Raw genomic sequence first — 25,422 nt, forward strand, 5'->3', positions numbered from 1 at the left:
GATCATGACTACGGGTGCTGCCTGTATGAGTTTGTACGTGCTCCCCGTGACTGCGTGGGCTTTCTCAAAATCTTTGGTTTCCCCCCACACTCCAAAGATGGACAGGTTTGTAGGTTAATTCGCTTGGTATAGCTTGGTAAATTGTCCCTAGTGTGTGTAGGATAATGTTAATGTGCGGGGACAGCTGGTCGATGCAGACTTGGTGAGCCGAAGGGCCTAATACCACACTGTAACTCTAAACTAGACTAAAAATAACATTGACATCCCACATAAAAAGCATATTTGGATAGAAATTAAAGAGATGCAAAACACTCTACTATCCAACCTAGAGTCATAGTCAGTCAGAAGCAGATCCTTCGGCCTAACTCGCCCATGCCGACCAAGATGCCCCATCTAATCTTGTCCCGTTTGTGCAAGCTTGGCCCATATCCCACAAAACCTTTCCTATCCATATACCGATCCAAATGTTATTGTCGTATCTGCCTCACCTTCTTCCTTTGGTAGCTCACTCCATTTACCAACCACCCTCTGTGCGAAAAAGTTGTTCCTCAGTTTCCTATTAAATCGTTTCCCTCTCATAGAAACATAGAAACATAGAAATTAGGTGCAGGAGTAGGCCATTCGGCCCTTCGAGCCTGCACCGCCATTCAATATGATCATGGCTGATCATCCAACTCATCTTAAATCAACGACTCTAGTTCTTGATTCGATTTGATACAATATTATACAATCAAAATTTATTTATCCCAGGAGAGAAATTTCCCTAACTTAGGAAAAATTCAGTGTCATTCACCCCATTTTTGCCTGATCTCCTCAACTTTTATGATTCAGCAATAAATCTGTGGCAATGTGATCTTTAATTTAGTTTAGAGATACAGCATGCTAACGGGTCCTTCGGCCCACCGAGTCTGTGCCAACTAGCGATCCCTGCATACTAACACTATCCCACACACACTAGTCACAATCTATAATTTTACCAAGCTAATTAGCCCACAAATCTGTATGTCTTTGGAGTGTGGGAGGAAACCAGAGATCCCGGAGAAAACCGTACAAACTCCGTACAAACAGCCACCGTAGTCAGGTCTCTGCCGCTGTAATGCAACAACTCTATCATTACGCCACTATGCCGCCTAAATCTAAATCAAAGTTTTCTACATGCACAATAGTAAAGTGAAAATTTGATTAATTCTAAAGGAAAAGAGCATGCTACTTAGATCTCAAATCTGTCCAGCCATTCAATGAGTTATGACCAAAAACCAAACTGCTGGAGAAACTAAGTGGGTCATGCAGCATCTGCGGAAATAAATGGACAGACGACAAACAACAATCTGTTTTATCCTCAAGATTCAAGCACTTGCAACCTCTTGTGTCTCTAATGAGTTATGGACATATAGTGGCCTAATTCCACATATCCATCAATGGTCTCTATCCCTTAAAATATTTCACTAACAAAAATCTATCACTCTCATGTTCTAAATTAGCACTGACATCATATGACAATGGAAAACAAAGCCCTGAGAGGGCTTATTCTAACTATGAGACTTTGAACCCTGGCCCAAAATTTACCAACCCACAGAATTATATTTCAACATAAATGTTTGGTTATTTTAGATAGATAGATAGATATGCCATTTATTGTCACTATACATGTACAATGTATAGTGAGAACATGTATTAAATTGCACCTTAACCTGAATTTCACCAAGTACACTCCTTAGTTTCTGTGATCTCTTGTGGATGTAATCTTTGGAGTTTCATTTCAGATTTTCCATACATCCAAGATGGATAAATTGAAAAAAGCTAATCCTTCCACATTGTCTACTTGTCTCTCAGTTCTGGTTTTGTGCTTGTCCCATTGAATCCCTGCTCACATCAACAAGCATGCTTGTTGCTGGAATTTAAGCCTATATTAAATGGAAATTATATTTTTAAAAGCCATTTACAGATAATCTGTCAATTTAACAACTGGAAACTGTCTAAATAAACCAAGTTATCACTGAATGTAACACCATCTCTTGAACACAGATTGTAAGCAATAGGAAACCATTTGCCTAAATAAAAATCGATCACCATTTGGCACAACCTAAAGAAAGAAGTGTCACTCTCGCTATCCTGAAGGAATGGCAAAAAAGAAGATATTCATTCTAGAATGTAGAGAACAGCCCCAACTTCATCAGCCATTTTAATACTTGTACTCGCTTGTACTCCCTAGAATTTAGAAGATTGAGGGGGGATCTTATAGAAACTTACAAAGTTCTTAAGGGGTTGGACAGGCTAGATGCAGGAAGATTGTTCCCGATGTTGGGGAAGTCCAGAACAAGGGGTCACAATTTAAGGATAAGGGGGAAATCTTTTAGGACCGAGATGAGGAAAACGTTTTTCACACAGAGAGTGGTGAATCTCTGGAATTCTCTGCCACGGAAGGTAGTTGAGGCCAGTTCATTGACTATATTTAAGAGGGAGTTAGATGTGGCCCTTGTGGCTAAAGGGATCAGGGGGTATGGAGAGAAGGCAGGTACAGGATACTGAGTTGGATGATCAGCCATGATCATATTGAATGGCGGTGCAGACTCGAAGGGCCGAATGGCCTACTCCTGCACCTATTTTCTATGTTTCTATGTAATACAGTAAATCACATTCCCACTATGTAGGAACACTGTGCTTCATTTTGTGGTAATGTGCCATGTGAATGGTATCCTTGTAAGAATTCAAACAAAACTTTTAGCATTTAGACATGTCTCATTATGACTTTTGATTTTGCTTTTAGCACTTTCGATGAACTCAGAAGGGATCTAACCGTATCATGTAACGAACATTGCAGATGTTCAAAAGAGACTTTAAACCCAGTCTGTGGGGCTGATGGCATCACTTACCTTTCCCCATGCTTTGCCGGATGTACCAACAAGGTGAGCATTTTCTTGTTCGATAAATAGATGTGTTCTGCCATTTTAAACTCAGAAGAAGAATCAAAACCACTTTAGTTCTACTATTGTGCAATGAGAAATAGTTCCTTGATAATCGGGTAGTTAAAAGCCATTTGCAGAAGAGTGACATCAACACAACAGTTTTCTTACAAGAGTTGGAGGGGGGGGGGGGGGGGGGGGGAAGTTGTTGGGAAAAAGATGCTGTGCATTCATCCTATCTATTTTCCTCATGACTTTAAACATCTCTCCATCCCTTCACCTCCTGCGCCTCAAGAGATAAAGTCCTACTTTGCCCAACTCCAGGTCCTCAAGTCCTGACAAGATCCTTATAAATCTTCTCTGCACTCTTTCCAACAATGAATTTGGCTCTGGAAAGTACATTAAAACCCAACAACCCCCACAATCAAGATGTGGATTATGGAGATGTCGGAGACCTTACATTTGGAAAAAATTGGATATGTCTTAATTGACAAACCAGAATTATTCATTAGAATATGGTCTCCATTTTTAGATTACTTGAAGGGGTAGATCGGACCGGCACGGAGGCCGGACTGAAGCCTGAACCCAGGACTAGATGAATAGTTATGTCTCTGACCTACGGACCTATCTCCCAAGTTGTATTATTGATAGTTTATCCTATTTTTCTAATTTCTTTCTTTCTTTCTTTTTTTCTATCTATAAATATAAATAAATAATTAGAGGCAATGTTAATATGTAACGGACAAAGGAGGATCCCAGCTACTTTGGTAACTGGGTCCCTGGAAACATGGATATTTAATATGTAACCGTGAAACAAAGTCTGTGCTGGTTTGGATTATGATATGCAGATGCCTCTAATAAAAATGTATTTAAAAACAATAAAAAAGGAAAGTACATTAAAGTAAAATCAATTAATGTCTAACATTCAAAGAATGAGTGCATAGTTTTCAAATGATATAGGTCTCTTGAGCCAAAACATCTTCAATAGAAAAGTGCTCCAGTTACAGCGAGTAAGAGAGGTTAAAGATAACATTAGATGAAAAGATATGACGTAAAAGATAAGTAATAAGACAAAAGATGTCAAAAATATTGCAGCTGTTAGAATCTACAACAACAGCAAAACGGAAGAACTCAGTGGTTCAAGTATCATCTGTAATAAGGAAACATTTCGAATTCAGCAATAGAAGACTGCCATATACATGGGGAAAGTAGTATATGAGAGAAGATCAGTCAAAAACTGACAAATACAGACTGCAGGAGCTTTGATAGATAAGCAAAGAGGAAAATAATAGTTGATGTTGATTACAAATTAAAACAACTTGATTTATTTTGTGGAGTAGAAATGAGGGTGAAATTAAATAAGTAATTTGTACCTATTGTTATGGAAGACAAAGACAATCTCTCTAAAATGGTGCAGAACAACAGTGAATGAGGAACTCAAAGAAAGTAGCATTAGTACAAGAGAATACTGGTGTTGGAAAAATTAATGGGACTAAAATATAATTGGTCCTCAGGACCTGGCAACCTTGGGATTCTGGGGATTTGAAGGAGGTGACTCAGAAGATATGGAAACAAAGTCTGTAATTTTCCAGATTTCCATCAGTAGTGGGAAAAATGATGGAATCTATCATTAAGCAAGTGACAAAGAAAATTGTAGGATTAGGCAATGTCAGTATGGAAGGGAAATCTTGTTTGACAAACCTTATAGAAACTGAAACCATATCAAGTCAAAAACATAAGGGAAACTAGCTAATATAGATTTTTCAAGGGTCTTCAGAATGCTTCAACAGAAGATTTTAAACACACTTACCGCACATGTTATTGGGCATAATATTCTGACGGGTTGAAAATTGATTACCAGCCAGGAAACAGAATAGGAATAGCAGGTGTTTTTCAGTTTTGACCGGTGTGACTGGTGAGGTGTTGCAAAGATCAGTGGCTAGGTCCCAGCAGTTAACAATTTCAGTATTCAGTATTTACTTCAATGTCATTTTAACTGAGTACATACACAGATGAAACGAAAACATTGTTTCTCAATCAGTGCGGTTAATAAAAACGTAATAAATATATATAGCTTTAAAAATTAAAATTACCGTATCTAAAATAGGCCTAAAAATTGAAATCAAAACAGGCATTCAGACCAAATTTGTAAGAATGCTGTGGTTGGAAAGGATCAGGTGTAATATATTTTTTTTTAAAAATCAGATATTACAAATCTGTTTGGAAGTATGGATTGTGAGGAGAAAGAGTGTATGGGGATATAAACAGGCAGAATATAATGTGGAATAATCTGACTTTAGAAGAATGAGCCATTAAAACGCATTAAAAAAAAAAAAAAATTCTCACAGGGCATCAGATCAGAATCGATGTTCTCTCTGGCCATGCTCACAGCTATAATTAGTGGAGACTTCCAAGAGAAAATGTCAAGGTATAAAGCTAGAAAATAAATTAAAATTGAAACATAAATTTGTGGAAAGTAGAGAATGAAAGAATCAAGGAAAGGGCAAAATGGATAGAATTAAAAGCTTTCTCTTTTTAGTTACATTGGTTTTTTACATTTTTTTACATTTTTATGTCAGGGTTAATATAGCAATATTTAAATTGCCTTTTTATCTTTAAAAGTCTTGCTTGCAGCATTAGTGGTTGAGCTGAAAGCTCTCGGGTGATGGGATGCAGTCATTTTCTAGTGGAATAAAATATTATGCCCGGGTCCATTAATGTTGGAATTTATGCAGTGCTGATTTTAATGATGTTAATACTTCCCTGCCACTGTCTTCCCTTTGACCATGGGCGGCTTGGTTTCCAGTAACAGTCTCCTGAATTGAAAGGTGGATTTAACATAACATTGTCGATAAGTGAATTGTGAATTGTGGTAAGCAGCTAGTGAGCAATATGAGTTACTGAAGCCAGAACAACAAGGTAAGTAACAGATTCACTCATCTTCTCCTGCTAGAAAAGGAGAATCAGGTATTTTAAATATAAGATAGTCAGCATCAATTCACTAGAGAATTTAAGGTCAATTTTTTTATTATAGGTAATTTAGATTTTGCTATCACATGGAACAGTTGAGGTGCAATGCATAAGTGCAACAGCAATTGTATTTGCATAGAATATTTAATGTAATAAAGCAAGCCAAGGTGGTTTAGTTTAGAGATACAGCATGGAAACAGGCCCTTCGACCTACCGAGTCCATACTGACCATCGATCATTTGTTCGTACTATTTCTTTGTTATCCTACTCACTCGTCCATTATAGAAACATAGAAACATAGAAAATAGGTGCAGGAGTAGGCTATTCGGCCCTGTATCTGCCTTCTCTCCATACCCCCTGATACCTTTAGCCACAAGGGCCACATCTAACTCCCTCTTAAATATAGCCAATGAACTGGCCTCAATTACCACCTGTGGCCGAGAATTCCACAGATTCACAGCTCTCTGTGTGAAAAATGTTTTTCTCATTTCGGTCCTAAAAGATTTCCCCCTTATCCTTAAACTGTGACCCCTTGATCTGGACTTCCCCAACATCGGGAACAATCTTCCTGCATCTAGCATGTCCAACCCCTTAAGAATTTTGTAAGTTTCTATAAGATCCCCCCTCAATCTTCTAAATTCTAGCGAGTACAAGCCGAGTCTATCCAGTCTTTCTTCATATGAAAGTCCTGACATCCCAGGAATCAGTCTGGTGAACCTTCTCTGTACTCCCACTATGGCAAGAATGTATATTATAACATGATAGTGGACATAAATGGGATGAAAACTATTTATTTTGCAGTTTTCCATGAACCAATATCCTGAGCACACATTGACATTTTGCTATATTGTCAACTTTGCCTCCTTTTTGTGCAACAGAGAAAGGTAGAAGATTTTGTGAGGAGGAAAGAAAGCAAATGGGAAAATATTATATGAATGCTTCTCGGTATCACATTGGAATCAATTATAAATTTATTGGTCAAGCATTCCCACTGAAAGTTAACATACTCTTGGACAATGTATACATATTTCCATGAATTATTTTCCAAATTTGTAATTTATATTCTAGTTAAATATGATCATCTCAATCATCTCCTTCTGTTAGAAAGTGGCTTGCTATATTTGAATAATCAGGCCATTTTCAGAAATTGTTGTTGCATCAGATTTGAATAATTTCATTGAAATATCTTGTACATGTTTGACGCTTTTACTGGTTGTTGCATTGAAATGAGGCCAGTATTTACGGGAGTGCTGAACATAAGAGGAGTACTTGCTCAGGTCCGATAGATCTTTGGCCCACTTAGATGTGATTAAAAATCGCAAGTGTACGGTGGGTTTGAAGTGTTGGATGCCTGTTAGGGCCCTTCAGCAAGAAAATTTATGCAGTGCCTTTAACCTAGCAAAATCTTCAAAGATGCTTCATAGGAGAATTTTCAAACACTGAACCATGCAAGGAGAAATTAAGGGAGAGCAAAAAAATTGTTTAAGAGCAAAGTATTAAGGGGCATCTTATTTGTAGAGATCCCATTCACTGGAATTCAATATTAAATCAGTCCGCCTTCTTATCCGTTAAAAATATTTTCGTAATTTTGGCCAAGACTTTAGTTCTTCTTACAGCTCACCATCAGTTTGCCATTGACCTCTGTCAAGCAAATTAGAAAGCTCTGTTTTAAAAGTAAAATATAAATGCAAGTTGTTATTTGTTGTAGTAAAATAATTGATCTCAGAGCTTGGGAAATAAGATTAGTTAAGGGCTGCTGTTCTTGCTAGGTATCATGTAAATCCTATCCGGAAGAGAATGCATCTGGTAAAGCATCGTTTGGCCACTAGAGAGCACCATTTAAGCACAAATGATTTTGAAGTTGCGCTTTCACCTGTAAGAATAGAGCCCGTCTCTGCTCTTTAGTAAGTTCTCCGTTTGTGTTCAGGAAGATTAACTGAATATACCCTGACAATGTTATTGTTTATTGGAGAAACGATTTAGTGCGAGTTTCTGCTGATTTCATAAAGAACTGATATAGGTTCTACCTATTGATTTTGTGGTTGTTATGTAATCAAGTATATATTACATAAGGACATTGAAAAGTAGAAGCAGGAATAACCCATCTTATCCTGCCCCGCCATTCATTATGATCTGCTCCAGGCCTTAAGTCCTCTTCTGGACCAATTCCCCATAGCTTTCATGCTCTGATCTTTCACAGTGTCATCTGTTTTCTCTTTAAATATCTTTAACATTCTAGTCCCCACCACATTATGGGTAGAGAATTCCAGAATTCCACCTTCTGGGTTTTAAGAGTGCAACGTAGGTATCCCAGAATGAGAACGGGATCCAAGGTTTACATTTTGAGGAGAGATTGGTATTTATATTTCAAAAAAGAAACTTTATTCAGATTATAAAATATAGACAAAACAAAAACAATGGGGGAGATATTGAACGATTTTTTTTCTTCGGTATTCACCAAGGAGAAGGATATTGAATTATGTGAGGTAAGGGAAACCAGTAGAGTAGCTATGGCTACTATGAGTTTCAAAGTAAAAGAAGTACTGACACTTTTGAAGAAATATAAAAGTGGATAAGTCTCCAGGTCCTGACAGGATATTCCCTAGGACATTGAGGGAAGTTAGTGTAGAAATAGCCGGGGCTATGACAAAAATATTTCAAATGTCATTAGAAACGGGAATAGTCCCCGAGGATTGGCATACTGCGCATGTTGTTCCATTGTTTAAAAAGGGTTTCTAAGAGTAAACCTAGCAATTATAGACCTGTTAGTTTGACTTCAGTGGTGGGCAAATTAATGGAAAAGATACGTAGAGATAATATATATAAGCATCTGGATAAACAGGGTCTGATTAGGAACACTCAACATGGATTTGTGCCTGGAAGGTCATGTTTGACTAATCTTCTTGAATTTTTTGAAGAGGTTACTAGGGAAATTGACGAGGGTAAAGCAGTGGATGTTGTCTATATGGACTTTAGTAAGGTCTTTGACAAGGTTCCACATGGAAGGTTGGTTAAGAAGGTTCAACTGTTGGGTATAAATGCAGGAGTAGCAAGATGGATTCAACAGTGGCTGAATGGGAGACGCCAGAGGGTAATGGTGGATGGCTGTTTGTCGGGTTGGAGGCAGGTGACTAGTGGGGTGCCTCAGGGATCTGTGTTGGGTCCTTTGTTGTTTTTCATGTACATCAATGATCTGGATGAAGGTGTGGTAAATTGGATTAGTAAGAATGCAGATTATACCAAGATAGAGGGTGTTGTGGATAATGAAGAGGATTTCCAAAGTCTACAGAGTGATTTAGGCCATTTGGAAGAATGGGCTGAAAGATGGCAGATGGAGTTTAATGCTGATAAATGTGAGGTGCTACACCTTGGCAGGACAAATCAAAGTAGGACATACATGGTAAATGGTAGGGAATTGAAGAATGCAGCTGAACAGAGGGATCTGTGAATAACCGTGCATAGTTCCTTGAAGGTGGAACCTCATATAGATAGGGTGGTAAAGAAAGCTTTTGGTATGCTAGCCTTTATAAATCAGAGCATTGAGTATAGAAGCTGGGATGTAATGTTAAAATTGTACAAGGCATTGGTGAGACCAAATCTGGAGTATGGTGTACAATTTTGGTTGCCCAATTATAGGAAGGATGTCAACAAAATAGAGAGAGTACAGAGGAGATTTACTAGAATGTTGTCTGGGTTTTAACAACTAAGTTACAGAGAAAGGTTGAATAAGTTAGGTCTTTATTCTCTGGAGCGCAGAAGGTTAAGGGGGGACTTTATAGAGGTCTTTAAAATGATGAGAGGGATAGACAGAGTTGATGTGGACAAGCTTTTCCCTTTGAGAATAGGGAAGATTCAAACAAGAGGACATGACTTCAGAATTAAGGGACAGAAGTTTAGGGGTAACATGAGGGGGAACTTATTTACTCAGAGAGTGGTAGCGGTGTGGAATGAGCTTCCAGTGGAAGTGGTGGAGGCAGGTCTCATTTAAAAATAAATTGGATAGGCATATGGATGAGAAGGGAATGGAGGGTTATGGTATGAGTGCAGGCAGGTGGGACTAAGGGAAAATAATTGTTTGGCACGGAATTGTAGGGCCGAGATGGCCTGTTTCCGTGCTGTAATTGTTATATGGTTATATTATGGTTAATGCAATATTCTTAATGCATTCTAAGTCTACACATTCAATATTGCTAGAGTTATAGCTGGTAGTACTAGCACCTTACTTTTCTTTACATGTAGCACCATTGCAACTCATGTGCCACCCTTGGGTGATATACTTCCCCTTGTTGGAGCGGTGGCCCCACTCAAATCAGCCCCTCAACGTCTAGCAATAAGGACCCATATAACATATTGTGGCGGCTCCTAAGGGTCGTCCCATTATACTGCCAAACCCCTCGGCACAGGAGTGGTGCAGTCCGGAGGCGGTCCTTAGCCGGAGGGTATAAAAGGCAGGGTTTGGGTGCCATCTTCCCCTGGTTTCGTCTTCCCCTGAACCGGGAGGAAATAAAGTATAGTGCTTCTCAAACTGCGGACTACTTGCCTCATTCTGAGACCCACGCACTACATTGGTGACCCCCGACGCTCCATTGGCATCATGATCGAGACAGAACAAAGCCCTACCTCCTCACACGCCAGCCCGACCCTGTCTCTGGACGCGGTCTCCGTAAAACTGCCCAGCTTCTGGACCACACGGCCGTTTCGTGCCATCCGCGGCCCACATCATGCGGCCCCTGTATCAACTTCTGGCGGGTGGGCAGCAGAAGAGCGTTGAGTGGACCCACGAGGCGGAGGCAGCTTTCGACGGCGCGAAGGAGGCCCTTGCTCGGGCCGTGCTGCTGGTGCACCCGCGGGAAGATGCCCCGACTGCTCTCACTGTGGATGCCTCGGAGTCGGCAGTTGGTGCTGTGCTGGAGCAGCTGACGGGCGGAGTTTGGCGGCCTCTGGCCTTCTTCAGTCGGCACCTCAACCGCGCGCAGACCAAGTACAGTGCGTTCGATCGTGAGCTCCTGGCTCTGTACCTGGCTGTGCGCCATTTTCGTTACTTCCTGGAGGGCCGCCCGTTCACCGCCTACACCGACCATAAGCCGCTCACTTTCGCCCTGCAGAAGGTTTCCGACCCCTGGTCCGCACGTCAGCAGCGGCAGTTGGCTTACATCTCCGAGTACACCACAGCCATCTGCTACGTCAAGGGGAAAGAGAACCGGGTGGCCGACGCATTGTCCCGCCCTGCTATAAATGCCGTGTTCGAGGTGGCGCCCGGATTGGACTATTCTGCTCTGGCGGCGGCACAGCTCACGGACGACGAGGTGCCCACCTACCGGACTGCCATCTCCGGACTCCGTCTTGAGGATGTCCCTCTCGGTCCTGGGGGTATGACAATCCTGTGCGATGTGTCGTCCGGTCAGCCACGCCCCATCGTCCCTGCCACCTGGCGCCGGAGAGTGTTCGAGGTCATCCACGGACTGGCTCACCCATCAATCCGGGCGACGACGGCACTGGTGGCAGCTCGCTTCATGTGGCACGGTCTGCGCAAGCAAGTTGCCCATTGGGCTCGCACCTGCATCCCGTGCCAGACAGCAAAGATCCAGCGCCATGTCCGCGCACCTCTCCAGGAGTTCGGTCTACCTCACCGGCGGTTCGACCATCTCCACGTGGACATTGTGGGGCCCCTTCCACCGTCCCGGGGCATCACCCACCTTTTGACCATGGTGGACCGCTTCACGCGGTGGCCGGAGGCCATTCCGTTGGCTGACACCTCATCGGCTACGTGTGCTCGTGCGTTGTCCGCGCACTGGATTGCTCGCTTCGGGGTGCCGGCGCACATCTCCTCCGACCGGGGGCCACAGTTCACCTCCGAGCTGTGGTCAGCCATGGCTCGCTTGCTGGGGGTGCAGCTGCACCACACCACGGCTTACCACCCGCAGGCTAACGGTCTGGTGGAGAGGTTCCACCGGCAGCTGAAGGCGGCATTGAAGGCACGGCTCACCGGCCCGGACCGGATGGACGAGTTGCCGTGGGTCAATGCTGGGGCATCCGGACCGCTCCCAAAGAGGACTTGCTTGGCCTCATCATCGGCGGAGCTGGTATACGGGTCGCCACTCACAGTGCCCGGGGAGTTCGTGCCGTCGGCGCCGGTGGAGCATCAGGAAACGCCCTCCTCCGCCCTTCAACGCCTTTCGCGAGCGAGTTGGCAGGCTCGCATTCCGACATCCCGCCATGGGACATTTCGACCACACGTGCCAATGGCCCTCACGGTCTGCCCATACGTCTTCCTGCGCCGTGATGCCCACCGGACGCCACTTCAGAGGCCGACGGCCCGTTGTGAATCACCGTGCATAGTCCTTGAAGGTGGAATCTCATATAGGGTGGTAAAGAAAAGCTTGGTATGCGGGTGCTGGAACACGGGCAGTCGACTTTTGTCCTGGACATGGGGGGCCGGCCGGAGGCCGTGTCGTCGATTGACCGTTTGAAGCCGGCGCAACCTGGACATTGACCAGCCGGTGCTGGTTGCTCAATTCTCGGCCCCGAGGGCGTCCCCCCTCACGACTCCCTCCACCTGTCACTCCACCTGTCCTCCTCCCGCCGGCCCCCTTGACCTGTCCCTCCACCTACGCCCCCGCAAGCCCCGGGGTATCTGCTGACTTCCGCACGCAGAGGCCGGTAGGGTCGTCGTGCGCCCAGCCGGGTGCGTTTTGTGCCTCTGGTTCTCGGGGGGAGGGTCCTGTGGCGGCTCCTAAGGGTCGTCCCATTATACTGCCGAACCCCTCGGCACAGGAGTGGTGCAGTCCGGAGGCGGTCCTTAGCCGGAGGGTATAAAAGGCAGGGTTTGGGTGCCATCTTCCCCTGGTTTCGTCTTCCCCTGAACCGGGAGGAAATAAAGTATAGTGCTTCTCAAACTGCGGACTACTTGCCTCATTCTGAGACCCACGCACTACAATATAACCATATAACAATTACAGCACAGAAACAGGCCATCTCGGTCCTTCTAGTGCGTGACGAACACGTATTCTCCCCTAGTCCCATCTACCTGCGCTCAGACCATAACCCTCCATTCCTTTCCCGTCCATATACCTATCCAATTTATTTTTAAATGGTAAAATCGAACCTGCCTCCACCACTTCCACTGGAAGCTCATTCCACACAACTACCACTCTCTGAGTAAAGAAGTTCCCCCTCATGTTACCCCTGAACTTCTGTCCCTTAATTCTCAAAACATGTCCTCTTGTTTGAATCTTCCCTACTCTCAATGGAAAAAGCTTATCCACGTCAACTCTGTCTATCCCTCTCATCATTTTAAAGACCTCTATCAAGTCCCCCCTTAACCTTCTGCGCTCCATAGAATAAAGACCTAACTTGTTCAACCTTCTCTGTAACTTAGTTGCTGAAACCCAGGCAACATTCTAATAAATCTCCTCTGTACTCTCTCTATTTTGTTGACATCCTTCCTATAATTGGCGATCAAAATTGTACACAATACACCAGAATTGGCCTCACAATTGGCCTTGTACAATTTAACATTACATCCCAACTTCTATACAATGCTCAGATTTATAAAGGCCACCACACCAAAAGCTTTGTTTACCACCCTATCTACATGAGATCCTACCTTCAGGGAACTATGCACAGTTATTCCTAGATCCCTCTGTTCAACTGCATTCCTCAATTCGCTACCATTTACCATGTACGTCCTATTTTGATTTGTCCTGCCAAGGTGTAGCACCTCACACTTATCAGCACCTAGTCTCTGGTCTTCCCCCATAGAGCCTTGTCTACACCAAGCTTCAGTACATCCCTCAGCACATACTCCTACAGCTCCATTTGAGCTAGCTTCTTCTTCTTGCATGTGGCGTGCACAGCCTAAAGTTGCAGGGCAACTTGTTCTATTTGATCTTATTTGATTGTGCACGCCGGGTTGATTGCATTCGTCAAAACTGGGCGGACCACGTGAAGGTTGCAATCTTCCACCCCAATGAGCTAGCTGACCACATTCCCTTACAGTATGTCTCAGTATTCTGGGACCAGTCCATAAATCAAAAAATCCTGTTACACAACTGTTCAGGATAAATCGTGACAAGGACCCTTGCACTTTTCTCCAGATCATCTTTGTAAATCCCCCACTCTGCAAAGGAATGGGCAGATGAGGTTATTTGATGTTTGCTTCACCCTTCCAGAAATCATCTGTTGCCGGCCCTGATTTGTTCTGGCCTTTTTATGCCTCCATTTCCCAACCCCCACCCCCCCACCTCTACTTTCAGTCCGCAGAAGGGTTCCAACCCGAAATGTCACCTATTATTTTTCACCAGAGATGCTGCCTGACATGCTGAGCTGCTCCAGCATTTTGTGTCTGTCTTTGGTGTAAGCCAGCATCTGCTGTTCCTTCCTACACATTGTATCTAAACAAGTGTTGTTTTCCAAGGAACCAAGAGAGAAAATGGTATAAACATTCCTGAACTCTTAAGGGCAACATCGACTTGGAATGGTCTTCCATAGGTGTGAGTTGTCAGCAGGTTATTTATTTATTTATTTGTCTATTTATTTATCTATCCATTTATTTATTTATTTATCTATTTATTCGATTCTTTATTTTGAACAGAATAAAAGAATAAAAAGCAAGTGTGAAACAGCATACAAAAAACAAAACAAGAATATTTATAAAGTGTCATAAACAATATCTATAAATAAATGAAATCGTATGTGTCCGAAAAGGAGCAGGAAGAAGCCAAAGCTTATTAATTCCCACCCCTTATTCAACTGCTTATAATTATCTTGTACAAATTTAGCAGCTATATGTACACCATATGTACACCAGCAGCTATATGTACACCAAATTATTTACACTTATACACTAATCAAATATTTACAAAGCCATACCAAAAAAAAATGATTTATGTTAAATGCCATGATTGCTTTTTGTTAACCAGATTGTTAAGGGTTTGAGCCAGACTAGGAAACTAGAATCTGGTCACAGATTGTACAGGATGTCTTTGAATTGCTGGATCAGTTCTTGGCTTTTACATGAGATGAGGGGAGGGTTCAGTATATTTTTGGATATGTCAGTCACTGATAATGCTTTTGATGCTTCGAATACATTTTAAGCTAATTCACAGAAGGAATCCACCAGGGAGATGAGGGGAATGTGGAAGCTGAGAAAGAGGGGAACAGAGAAAGAAGAGAAAGCCAGGAAAAAGGAGAAAACTGAGTAACGGTGAATAATGCTGGAGTAATGCTGGGCAGAAAAAGAAGCAGGAAATGCAGGAAAACTCCTCTTCAGCATTATCACATCTTTGCTATGGTGTATTGACTAGAACCACATGCTATAGCTGACGTCTGATCAATAGTTTATTAATTTGGATCATCACTCCAATACTGTGTAAGAAAGAACTGAAGATGCTGGTAAAATCGAAGGTAGACACAAAATGTTGACGTAACTCAGCGAGTGAGGCAGCATCTATGGAGAGAAGGAATGGGCGACAATTTGGGCGAGACCCTTTGTCAGACTGAAACTTGTCAGACCCGAAACTTCGCCCATTCCTTCTCTCCATAGATGCTGTCTCACCCGCTGACTTACTCTAGCATTTTGTGTCTATCACTCCAATGCTCTTTGCCCTGACCAGTATTCCATGTGCCTACTTCACTTCATTATTTATCTGTGCTGCTACCTTCAAGGATCTATGTACTTGAATGCCAGGGTTGCTCTGCTCTTCAATGTTCCTTAAGACGTCACCTTTCATGTGATATGTCCCAAACCGTGTCGTATCCCCAAAATGCAACACTGCACATTTATCCGGATTAAACTCCATGTGCCAGTTCTCTGCCCAATTCACCAGCACATCAATATCAGCTTGCAGCATAAGATTACACTCCATACTGTCAACAACTCATAAGTTATAGGAGCAGAAGTAAGCCATTCGATCCATCCATTCAACCATAGCCAATCTATCTAACTACACCAGTCTTTGTGACATCTGCAAACTTAAGGGCCTGTCCCACTTGCGTCCTTGGCACGCACATTACGTGACCTCGTGGTCGCATTGAAGGTGCATGGGTATCGTATGGCCGGTCCCATTTAGAAGCGTGGAGGGGTATGCAGTTGTGCGCGACATCGCGCGGGGCTCCGAAATTTTTGTAGTGAACGAAATCTTTGCACGCCAACGGCCTGTTGTGGAACTGACGACCAAAGTGGGGCAGGCCCAAGACCCAGGCGCAACGCAACGTCTCACCTTCAACTGCAGCAGAAGCAGACAAATGATCGCTGAACTCGGCCTGGGGCTCACGGCCGTTGCAGTCCGGATCCGCCCCCACTTCTACTCCAAGAGCGGGGCCAAGAAAATTGAAGATGGACTCAAAATGCAGGAGTAACTCATTGGGACCGGCAACATCTCTGGAGAGAAGCAATGGGTGACGTTTCTGGTCAAGACCCTTCTTTTCAGACTGAAGAAGAGTCTCGACACGAAACATCACCCATTGCTTCTCTCCAGAGATGCTGCCGGTCCCGCTGAGTTACTCCAACTTTGTGTCCATCTTCAAATGACGTCACGCGCTCCAGACAGCTGTGCGTACGCATGCAATCGCGCCCGACTGTCGCGGGACCATCGCGGCTCAATGCGACTACGAGGTCGCGTAATTTGCGTGCCAAGGTCACGTAAGTGGGACAGCCGCTTTACTGATCATGCCTCCTACATCCGGATCCACATCATTCATGTATATTACAAACAGCAAGAATTCTAGCACTGGTCCTTGTGGAACCCCACCAGTCAAAGGCATTCCATTAAAAGAAAAACAGCCCTCGAACATCACCCTCTGCCTCCTATTGCCAAGCCAGTTTTAGATCTAATTTGTCTAGAACAAGGGGTCACAGTTTAAGGATAAGGGGGAAGTCTTTTAGGACTGAGATGAGAAAAACATTTTTTACACAGAGAGTGGTGAATCTCTGGAATTCACTGCCACAGAAGGTAGTTGAGGCCAGTTCATTGGCTATATTTAAGAGGGAGTTAGATGTGGCTCTTGTGGCCAAAGGGATCAGGGGGTATGGAGATAAGGCAGGTACAGGATACTGAGTTGGATGATCAGCCATGATCATATTGAATGGCGGTGCAGGCTCGAAGGGCCGAATGGCCTACTCCTGCACCTATTTTCTATGTTTCTATGTCTATCTGCTCCACAGACGTTCAGAAGCTCAACTTGTTCTAGACAGCATTTAAGAATGGATAATAAATGTGGGTCTTGCCCGAATCCAGAGGATGGAGTAAGGGGAAGACAGATGGAGCCGAGGCCGTTAGTCACAATCATAAAGAAAGGGAGGTGAAGGATCAGTGGTGGACTGACGAAGTGGGAGCTCAGAACTAATCACGGGAGTGGTGATTCCAAGACAGGAAGGGCATGGGTTATAATGTTGATGAAGCCACAGTGATGACAAACTAGATGGGTGAATGCTTATGCCTTATGTGGTGAAGTCATTGCTGACAACTAAACAATGTTGCTGTGAACTGCAGCTAATACAGTGAGTTCAGAGTGACACTGATAATAAAATAATTCTGCCAGGATAACGATTTATAAAGTTCTGACCTTTAAAGAGTTCCCACAAGATTGCAACCAGAAAATGAAATGACATGAAAAATTGTGTTGTGTTCTGTCTTTTCCTCATCTCCCCTCCTGCTATTTCTGAATAACTTTAAACAGGGCGATCTTCGGAGCTCTGTTGTAAAACACATCAAGAAATGCTTACCATCTGCAGGAATTAAACATGCTATTTCATGACTTGTCTATTACCATAATAGTAAACTCTATGGTGAAGCTGCGTCTGAACTTGCAGATTCAGCTGTTTGCAAAATGAAAAACGTTACATAACAAGTAGCTGTTTAATGAAGCTGTTGGATGCACGGGTCTCTGTTGCTTGTGTCCACGCTGTTAGGAAATTACCAGCTAGAATGTGCTTTGCACAAGAACCTCGCTTCTCCCCTGGGCTGCTCTCATGGATTATGATTCTCACGGCAATCAGAGCATTGCAGCTGGGCACAATGGCTTGCATGTAATCAGGAGAACTGGTGCTGCTCAATATATGCCAGAACTAATAGCATCTAGGGATATGACAAATGGTGTGTATTTCATATTCAACCACTGAAAAAGCCCATCCTTGTTTTATTGCTCTTGGTTCATTGACAGCGTCCTCTTTGCTCTATAATTTTCAAACTCTTGAGTTTGACTTGTTTGTATTTATATATGGCATATCTGAACTGTTTGGATAGCATACAAAACAAAGCTTTTTGCTGCACCCCAGTGCATGTGGCAATAATGCCCCTGGACATAGACCTTAAACCATATTGCTCACCAGCCTCACCCCCTCCTCCTTCTTACAAAATTAAAGACAGAAGTCAGTTTTGGAAGGGTGGGAAGATATATCTCAAACGGGAGGCATCTCAGCTCAACATATCTAGCCTGCAGTTTCAAAGCAATCCAATTAGACTCAGACTCTTGCTCATTCCCTAAAGTTATGGAAATGTTTCCATTTCATGTTTTTAATCAAATGTTTATATTTTTATTCGAGTCAAGTACATTTCCCATCTGGGCAGTGTTTCAGATTGTGATAAATTGCCGTTGGATTTCCACATGTCACTGTGATTCATTTACCAGTTACTTTGGAACCTATGGTTGCTCCCGGAAACAGTTTCTGCTTCCTTCAAAATGTTGAATGCCCTCTTCAAACCCCTCTGCTTTACTTTGCGCAGTTTCTTCTGTCTATGCCCTTTGATATAATTCCCACAAACACCTCCTGTCAGTTCTTTAAGGATTTGGTATCCTCAATGTTCAGAACCGTGTGCAGTAATCCCGCTGGGCATGAGCAACATGTTATAGTCTATTTTCTAGCGCTTGCCCTGTTTATAAAACCAGGTGAAGTCCTCCCTATGTCTTAAGGAGCAACTCAAATGAGCCTTGCCATCTTCCTCAAGACTAAGGTTCACCAGACTGATTCCTGGGATGTCAGGACTGTCTTATGAAGAAAGACTGGATAGGCTTGGTTTATACTCTCTAGAATTTAGGAGATTGAGAGGGGATCTTATAGAAACTTACAAAATTCTTAAGGGTTGGACAGGCTAGATGCAGGAAGATTGCTCCCGATGTTGGGGAAGTCCAGGACAAGGGGTCACAGCTTAAGGATAAGGGGGAAATCCTTTAAAACCGAGATGAGAAGAACTTTTTTCACACAGAGAGTGGTGAATCTCTGGAACTCTCTGCCACAGAGGGTAGTCGAGGCCAGTTCATTGGCTATATTTAAGAGGGAGTTAGATGTGGCCCTTGTGGCTAAGGGGATCAGAGGGTATGGAGAGAAGGCAGGTACGGGATACTGAGTTAGAGATCAGCCATGATCATATTGAATGGCGGTGCAGGCTCGAAGGGCCGAATGGCCTACTCCTGCACCTAATTTCTATGTTTCAATGTTAGTGAAAGGCATAGATAGAGTGGGTGTGGAAAGGGTGTTTCCAATTGTGGGAGAGTCTAAGACCAGAGGCCATAGCCTCAGAATTAAAGGGCGCTCTTTTAGAAAGGAGGACTTCTTTAGTCAGAGGGTAGTTAATCTGTGAAACCCATTGTCACAGAGGGCTGTGGAGGCCAAGTAAGTGGATATTTTTAAGGCAGAGATGACAAAGTCTTGATTAGAATGGGTTTCAAGGGTTATAGAAACATAGAAACATAGAAAATAGGTGCAGGAGTAGGCCATTTGGCCCTTCGAGCCTGCACCGCCATTCAATATGATCATGGCTGATCATGCAACTCAGTATCCCGTACCTGCCTTCTGTCCATACCCCTGATCCCTTTAGCCACAAGGGCCACATCTAACTCCCTCTTAAATATAGCCAATTAACTGGCCTCAAAACCTGGTGGCAGAGAGATTCACACTCTCTGTGTGAGTTTTTCTCATCTCAGTCATGAATTTCCCCTTTTTCCTTAACTGTGACACCTTGTCCTGGACTACCAGGACAATTGATCTAGCCTGTCCAATGTAAGTTTGGGGGAGAAGGCAGGGAAATGGGATTAGCAGTCAGAGATCAGCCATGATTGAACGGCACAGTAGACTTGATGCGCCAAATGGCCTAATTCTACTCCTATGTGAACTTCATGACTTGTGAACATAAAACCTCATCCGGAGCCTTTGGATGCCTTTCAACTCTGTTATGGTATTGTGATTGTTTTGTGTCTGTACTATCTCCCCTCTGGAGATATTCCTCCCCCCAACACCATTACTTATTCACTGTGACATGGACCAATCTCTAATTGTGATCATCCTGCATTCAATCCCCTTTTGTCTCACCAAAATCAAGGAAGATGGTGCCTCGATCGGCATCAATTTCCACTCAACCCTCAGGGACAAACTCCCACCTCTAAACGACCTACTGAATATGGGATGACAGATGGCACAATGGGCTAAGTGTTCGGCTGGCGACCGGAAGGTAGCTGGTTCGAATCCCGCTTGGAGTGCATACTGTCGTTGTGTCCTTGGGGCAAGACACTTCACCCACCTTTGCCTGTGTGTAAATGTAATGTAATTATGTGAAGCACTTTGGGGTCAATGCAAGTTGACTAAAAATGTGCTATATAAATAAGATTATTATTATTATTATTATTATTACTTCTGAAATAAAAGCACACTAGAAACACACAGCAGTTCAGACAGCATCTATGGAACAATAAATAGATTTGAAGTTTATGGTCAGAGACTTTTGTCATGCTCCTTGGCTACACGGGCTCCTCAATAGATGGCAGATTACCTTACCAATTATTTCCTGCTTCAACATCTGTTCCGATGAATGTCTCAAATCTGAATTTTTAAGTCTTTCTCTTTGATGCTGCCTGACCCATGAAGTATCGCCATCATCGTTTGTTTTTATTTTTTACGTTGATGAGGACAAATTGTCACTATGGTTTTTGTTGTCAGTACATCTGGAAACCACGCTTTAGGAAAATCTGCCCAAAATAAGCCTTTCCTACACTTGACACAATTCAAGTGGAGATCATAAATCTGATCTCCACCATCTAGGGTCTGAATTGGAGAAGACTGGAAAATATAGAGACCTTTGTCTTGGGAAGGAAGTTTTGGGAGCTGACTTTAATGATTTCTGATGATTAAGTAATTGAGAAAAGTACATTTAGAAGTTTATATCAAATAACAACATTTTGTACAAGAAGACACTAAATCAGGTAAATAGCAACTAAAGAATATTAGGAACTTTTTTTTTTTCAATACAGCAAAATAAATATATGATATGCAGTCTTAATATTGGTTATTAACCTTGGAATTATTTTGGAAAAAAGCAAGCTCTGTCTGATTTGTTTCAGAATGAGAGAAGAAAGGTGAATTAATGAGTGTATTCAGTGTTAAATATTTTCCAGGCAAGTGTATCATTTTCCTTCAACTTTGTTAATACTGAAAGAAAAATGTTTAAAGCTATACTGAAATATCCGTAACTCATTGGTCAATTCGTCCCTTTCCACCCAAACCACCCCCTCCCCTGGTACTTTCCCTTGCAACCACAGGAAATGCTACACTTGTCGCCCCTGGACTCCATTCAAGGACCCAAGCATCTTTCCAGGTGAGGCAGAGGTTCACCTGCACCTCCTCCAACCTCAACTATTGCATCCGTTGTTCCAGGTGCCAACAGCTCTACATCGGTGAGACCAAGCGCAGGCTTGGCGATCGCTTCGCCCAACACCTCTGCTCAGTTCGCAATAACCAACCTGATCTCTCAGTGGCTCGGCACTTCAACTCCCCCTCACATTCCGAATCCGACCTTTCTGTCCTGGGCCTCCTCCACGGCCAGAACGAGTCCCACCGCAAATTGGAGGAAGAGCACCTCTATTTTGCTTGGGTAGTTTACACCCCAGCGGTATGAACATTGACCTCTCCAATTTCAGGTAGTCCTTGCTTTCTCCCTCCTTCCCCTCCCCTTCCCAGCTCTCCCATAGCCTACTGTCTCTGCCTCTTCCTTTTTTTTCCCCACCCGCCCCCACATCAGTCTGAAGAATGGTCTCGACCCGAAACGTCGCATCCATAGATGCTGCCTCACCCGCTGAGTTTCTCCAGCAATTTTGTCTACCTCAAAAATATACAGTGATCATCTGTAGATTTAGTGGCTCTGCATTTATAGGAAAGAAAATGGACACTCTTAACAGAAGGTCTGATAACATGTTTATACAAGAGACTGCAGGTGCTGGAATCTTGATTAAAAAACATACTGCTGGAGGAATGTTGTCTTATGTTCTCCTCCACAGGTGCTGTCTGACCAGCTGAGTTCTTCCAGTAGTTTGTCTGCTGAGATGTTCTTGTTTGGACCATGTTGATTACTCACCTTTGTAACAAATGCTGTCCTTAATAACAAATGCTCTCCTTCCCCAGAACCTTACCAACTGTGCCTGCGTTAACACTGGGTTTATCCAGAATGCCACAGCTGTGCCAGGACAATGTCCCAGGACAAATTGTGAATTTGCGTTCCCTGCATTTTTTGCAGTTGTTTGTGTGGGCAGTTTGCTGGGTGCAATGGCTCAGACACCATCCGTCATGATTCTTATCAGGTGGGTGAGATTATAAGCAGTTTCATCTTTGCTCTGTTGCAATGTATAATTTTTAACGTGCTGGATTTGTCGCCCCTGCTTTAACCAATATAACTGTAAGTCCCTGTTAGACACAAAAAGCTGGAGTAGCCGGTCAGGCAACATCTCTGGAGAAAAGGAATAGGTGACGTTTCGGTTCGAGACCCATCTGCAGTCTTTCTCCAGAGATGCTGCCTGACCCGTTCAGTTTGACAGGCTAGATGCAGGAAGATTATTCCCGATGTTGGGGAAGTCCAGGACAAGGGGTCACAGTTTAAGGATAAGGGGGAAATCTTTTATGACCGAGATGAGAAAATCATCTTTTACACAGAGAGTGGTGAATCTGTGGAATTTTCTGCCACAGAAGGTAGTTGAGGCCAGTTCATTGGCTATATTTAAGAAGGAGTTAGATGTGGCTAAAGGGATCAGGGGGTATGGAGAGAAGGCAGGTACAGGATACTGAGTTGGATGATCAGCCATGATCATATTGAATGGCGGTGCAGGCTCGAATGGTCGAATGGCCTACTCCTGCACCTATTTTTTATGTTTCTATGTTACTCCAACTTTTGGTGTCTATCTCGATTTAAACCAGCATCTGCAGTTCCTTCCTACACTATAGGTCCTGTTATCTGGAATCAATGCTCGGGTTACCTATCCCTGGATAAATGTTGTTCCCTACATACTATCACCAACCCGGTTTCATACCATGTCCCTGGCAGTTCAGCAGGTCTACTGAGAAAGATTGCTGGCACACATATATTTGAAGCTCCATAGCATCTCACAGGCCCCAACAAACTCCCCCCCCCCCCCCCCCCCCCCCCCCACCCCCCCCCCCCTGAATTTCAGTGTGCACAAGCCTGCAGCCTGCTCCTGCCCTGACAACTGTTTCTTCCGTCAGTTTGTTAATTGCCCGGTGAATGGCAGAGAAAGCCAGAAGCATTGGGAGAAAAAGAGAATAAGGCAGGAGAGGAGATTAGGGGAAGGCAAGGAAGGAGATTAGGGGAAAGCATGTGGGAGGTGTAATGGGAAGGATGAGCTGATAGGGAATTGTTGGGAATGGAGATGGAAGACAGGTTGAAGGTCAAAAATGGGGGAAGTGATCATAAATATATCGGATATATCGGCAGTGCCTAAAGGTGTTTGGGAGAAATAGGGGATCAGGGAGAAGATACAAAGTCAAGGGGCAAGTTGAATGTAGAATTGAAGATGAGAGAGGACTGGAGGTCTGAGGGTGGAGAACATGGGAGAGAGTGGAGAGATGTGAAGGGTACATAAATATCACATCTAGCTCACTATTCAAACTACAAACCACACACCCAGTATCTTACTCTATTTACCTGAGTGTTGTTCCTTTTGACAGTGATGACAATCGATCCAAACAATTTAGTTTAGTTCAGAGATACAGCAAGGAAACAGGCACTTCAGCTGACAAAGTCCCCATCAGCCTGTGACCCTACACACTAGAGCAAGCCAATTAACCTCCAAACCTGTACGTCTTTGGTGTGGGAGGAAACCGGAGCTCCCGAAGAAAACCCACGCAGGTCACGGGGAGAACGTACAAACTCCGTACAAACAGCACACATAGTCAAGTTCGAACCCGGGTCTCTGGCGTTGTAAGGCAACAACTCTACCGCCACCGTGCCGCCTGTTGATGTAATACTTATAAATCGTGTAAGAATTGATCCAGAAATGCAAAATCATGTTTGCTTTTGTTTTTGACTGTCATTATTTCAGTAATATAAGGTGTCTAAAAAATGGTGAGAAAAACATTTCTCACACAGAGAGTGGTGAATCTCTGGAATTCTCTGCCACAGAATGTAGTTGAGGCCAGTTCATTGGCTATATTTAAGAGGGAGTTAGATGTGGCCCTTGTGGCTAAAGGGATCAGGGGGGTATGGAGAGAAGGCAGGTACAGGATACTGAGTTGGATGATCAGTCATGATCATATTGAATGGCGGTGCAGGCTCGATGGGCCGAATGGCCTACTCCTGCACCTATTTTCTATGTATCTATGTAAATATACGATGCTGGAATGTTTTGTGTTACTGCAAGGAGGCAACCTTTATTTCTCATCCTGAACATTTGTTGCACTCTCACTCTGTTTGTCCCTGGACCCAGTTTGAAAAATACAGCCACTCTTGTTTTAGACACTATTATCTGAACATTAGATTTCATTATTTTTCAGTCGGCATGCTCTGTTTAGCTCTATTGTCCAATTCAAGAACCTTTAAAAAACATCACAAAATTGGGGAAATGTACCAACGTGAGAATTGTTAAGATAATTTGCACACTGACTGCAGTGATCTTTATATCAGCTGCTTACAGAGGTCACAGCCTCTGCATCTTTGTCACCAAGAGTCATGGAAAGCAAGTCACAAACTTGAGTCGGTCTCTCCATGGCGATCATAGTACAACAGCATTTACACTGGAGAGAACACCTGTCTGTAGTAGGTACACAATAATGCTGGAGAAACTCAGTGGGTGCAGCAGCATCTTGAACACCTGTCTATAGTATGTGTCTGCATTTCTCCCCACATGCTCTCTGCAGTATTGAAAACTCAGGCAGGCACAGAGACAGCAGACAGTGACAGCTCCGCGTCTCCATGGGGTTCCTTTAATTTGCATCACCTAGCTGTAGGATTTTGCTTTTTAGTTTTACCGGGAGTTGGAAATGCTGTAGTTTGCACTTTATTGCTCCAGTTTCTGTCTTTCTCTTGGCAAGGTAAAGATAGGTGCTCACACATTTCTGACATGGTCACATTTGGAATGACATTAGGAAAATACAAACTGCACGAAGTGAATAGAGGTCGAAGTTCCCAATCCCCTTTCCCAATGGAACTGGGTGCCATCACATTTAAATACGGGGAAAGTGGCTGTTATGTACAATCAGAATATTAAAAATGATACTTTCTAGCTCTTATGTGTAAGCAGTCAACAGAATTTGGGAAAACATTTACAACCAATA

General features: G+C 43.4%; 1 protein-coding gene across 1 annotated transcript in view; it reads left to right on the plus strand.

Moving 5' to 3' along the window:
* The window catches only part of LOC129695863 (solute carrier organic anion transporter family member 3A1-like), a 302,938-nt gene that overhangs the window by 262,195 nt on the left and 15,321 nt on the right, over nucleotides 1-25,422 (plus strand). Inside the window, exons 7-8 of the mRNA XM_055633268.1 lie at nucleotides 2,768-2,906; nucleotides 22,264-22,439. Of these exons, the coding sequence (XP_055489243.1) occupies nucleotides 2,768-2,906; nucleotides 22,264-22,439 (315 nt within the window). The remainder of the gene's footprint in view (nucleotides 1-2,767; nucleotides 2,907-22,263; nucleotides 22,440-25,422) is intronic.

Source organism: Leucoraja erinacea, chromosome 3 (assembly GCF_028641065.1).
Source record: "Leucoraja erinacea ecotype New England chromosome 3, Leri_hhj_1, whole genome shotgun sequence".
NCBI lineage: Eukaryota > Metazoa > Chordata > Chondrichthyes > Rajiformes > Rajidae > Leucoraja > Leucoraja erinaceus.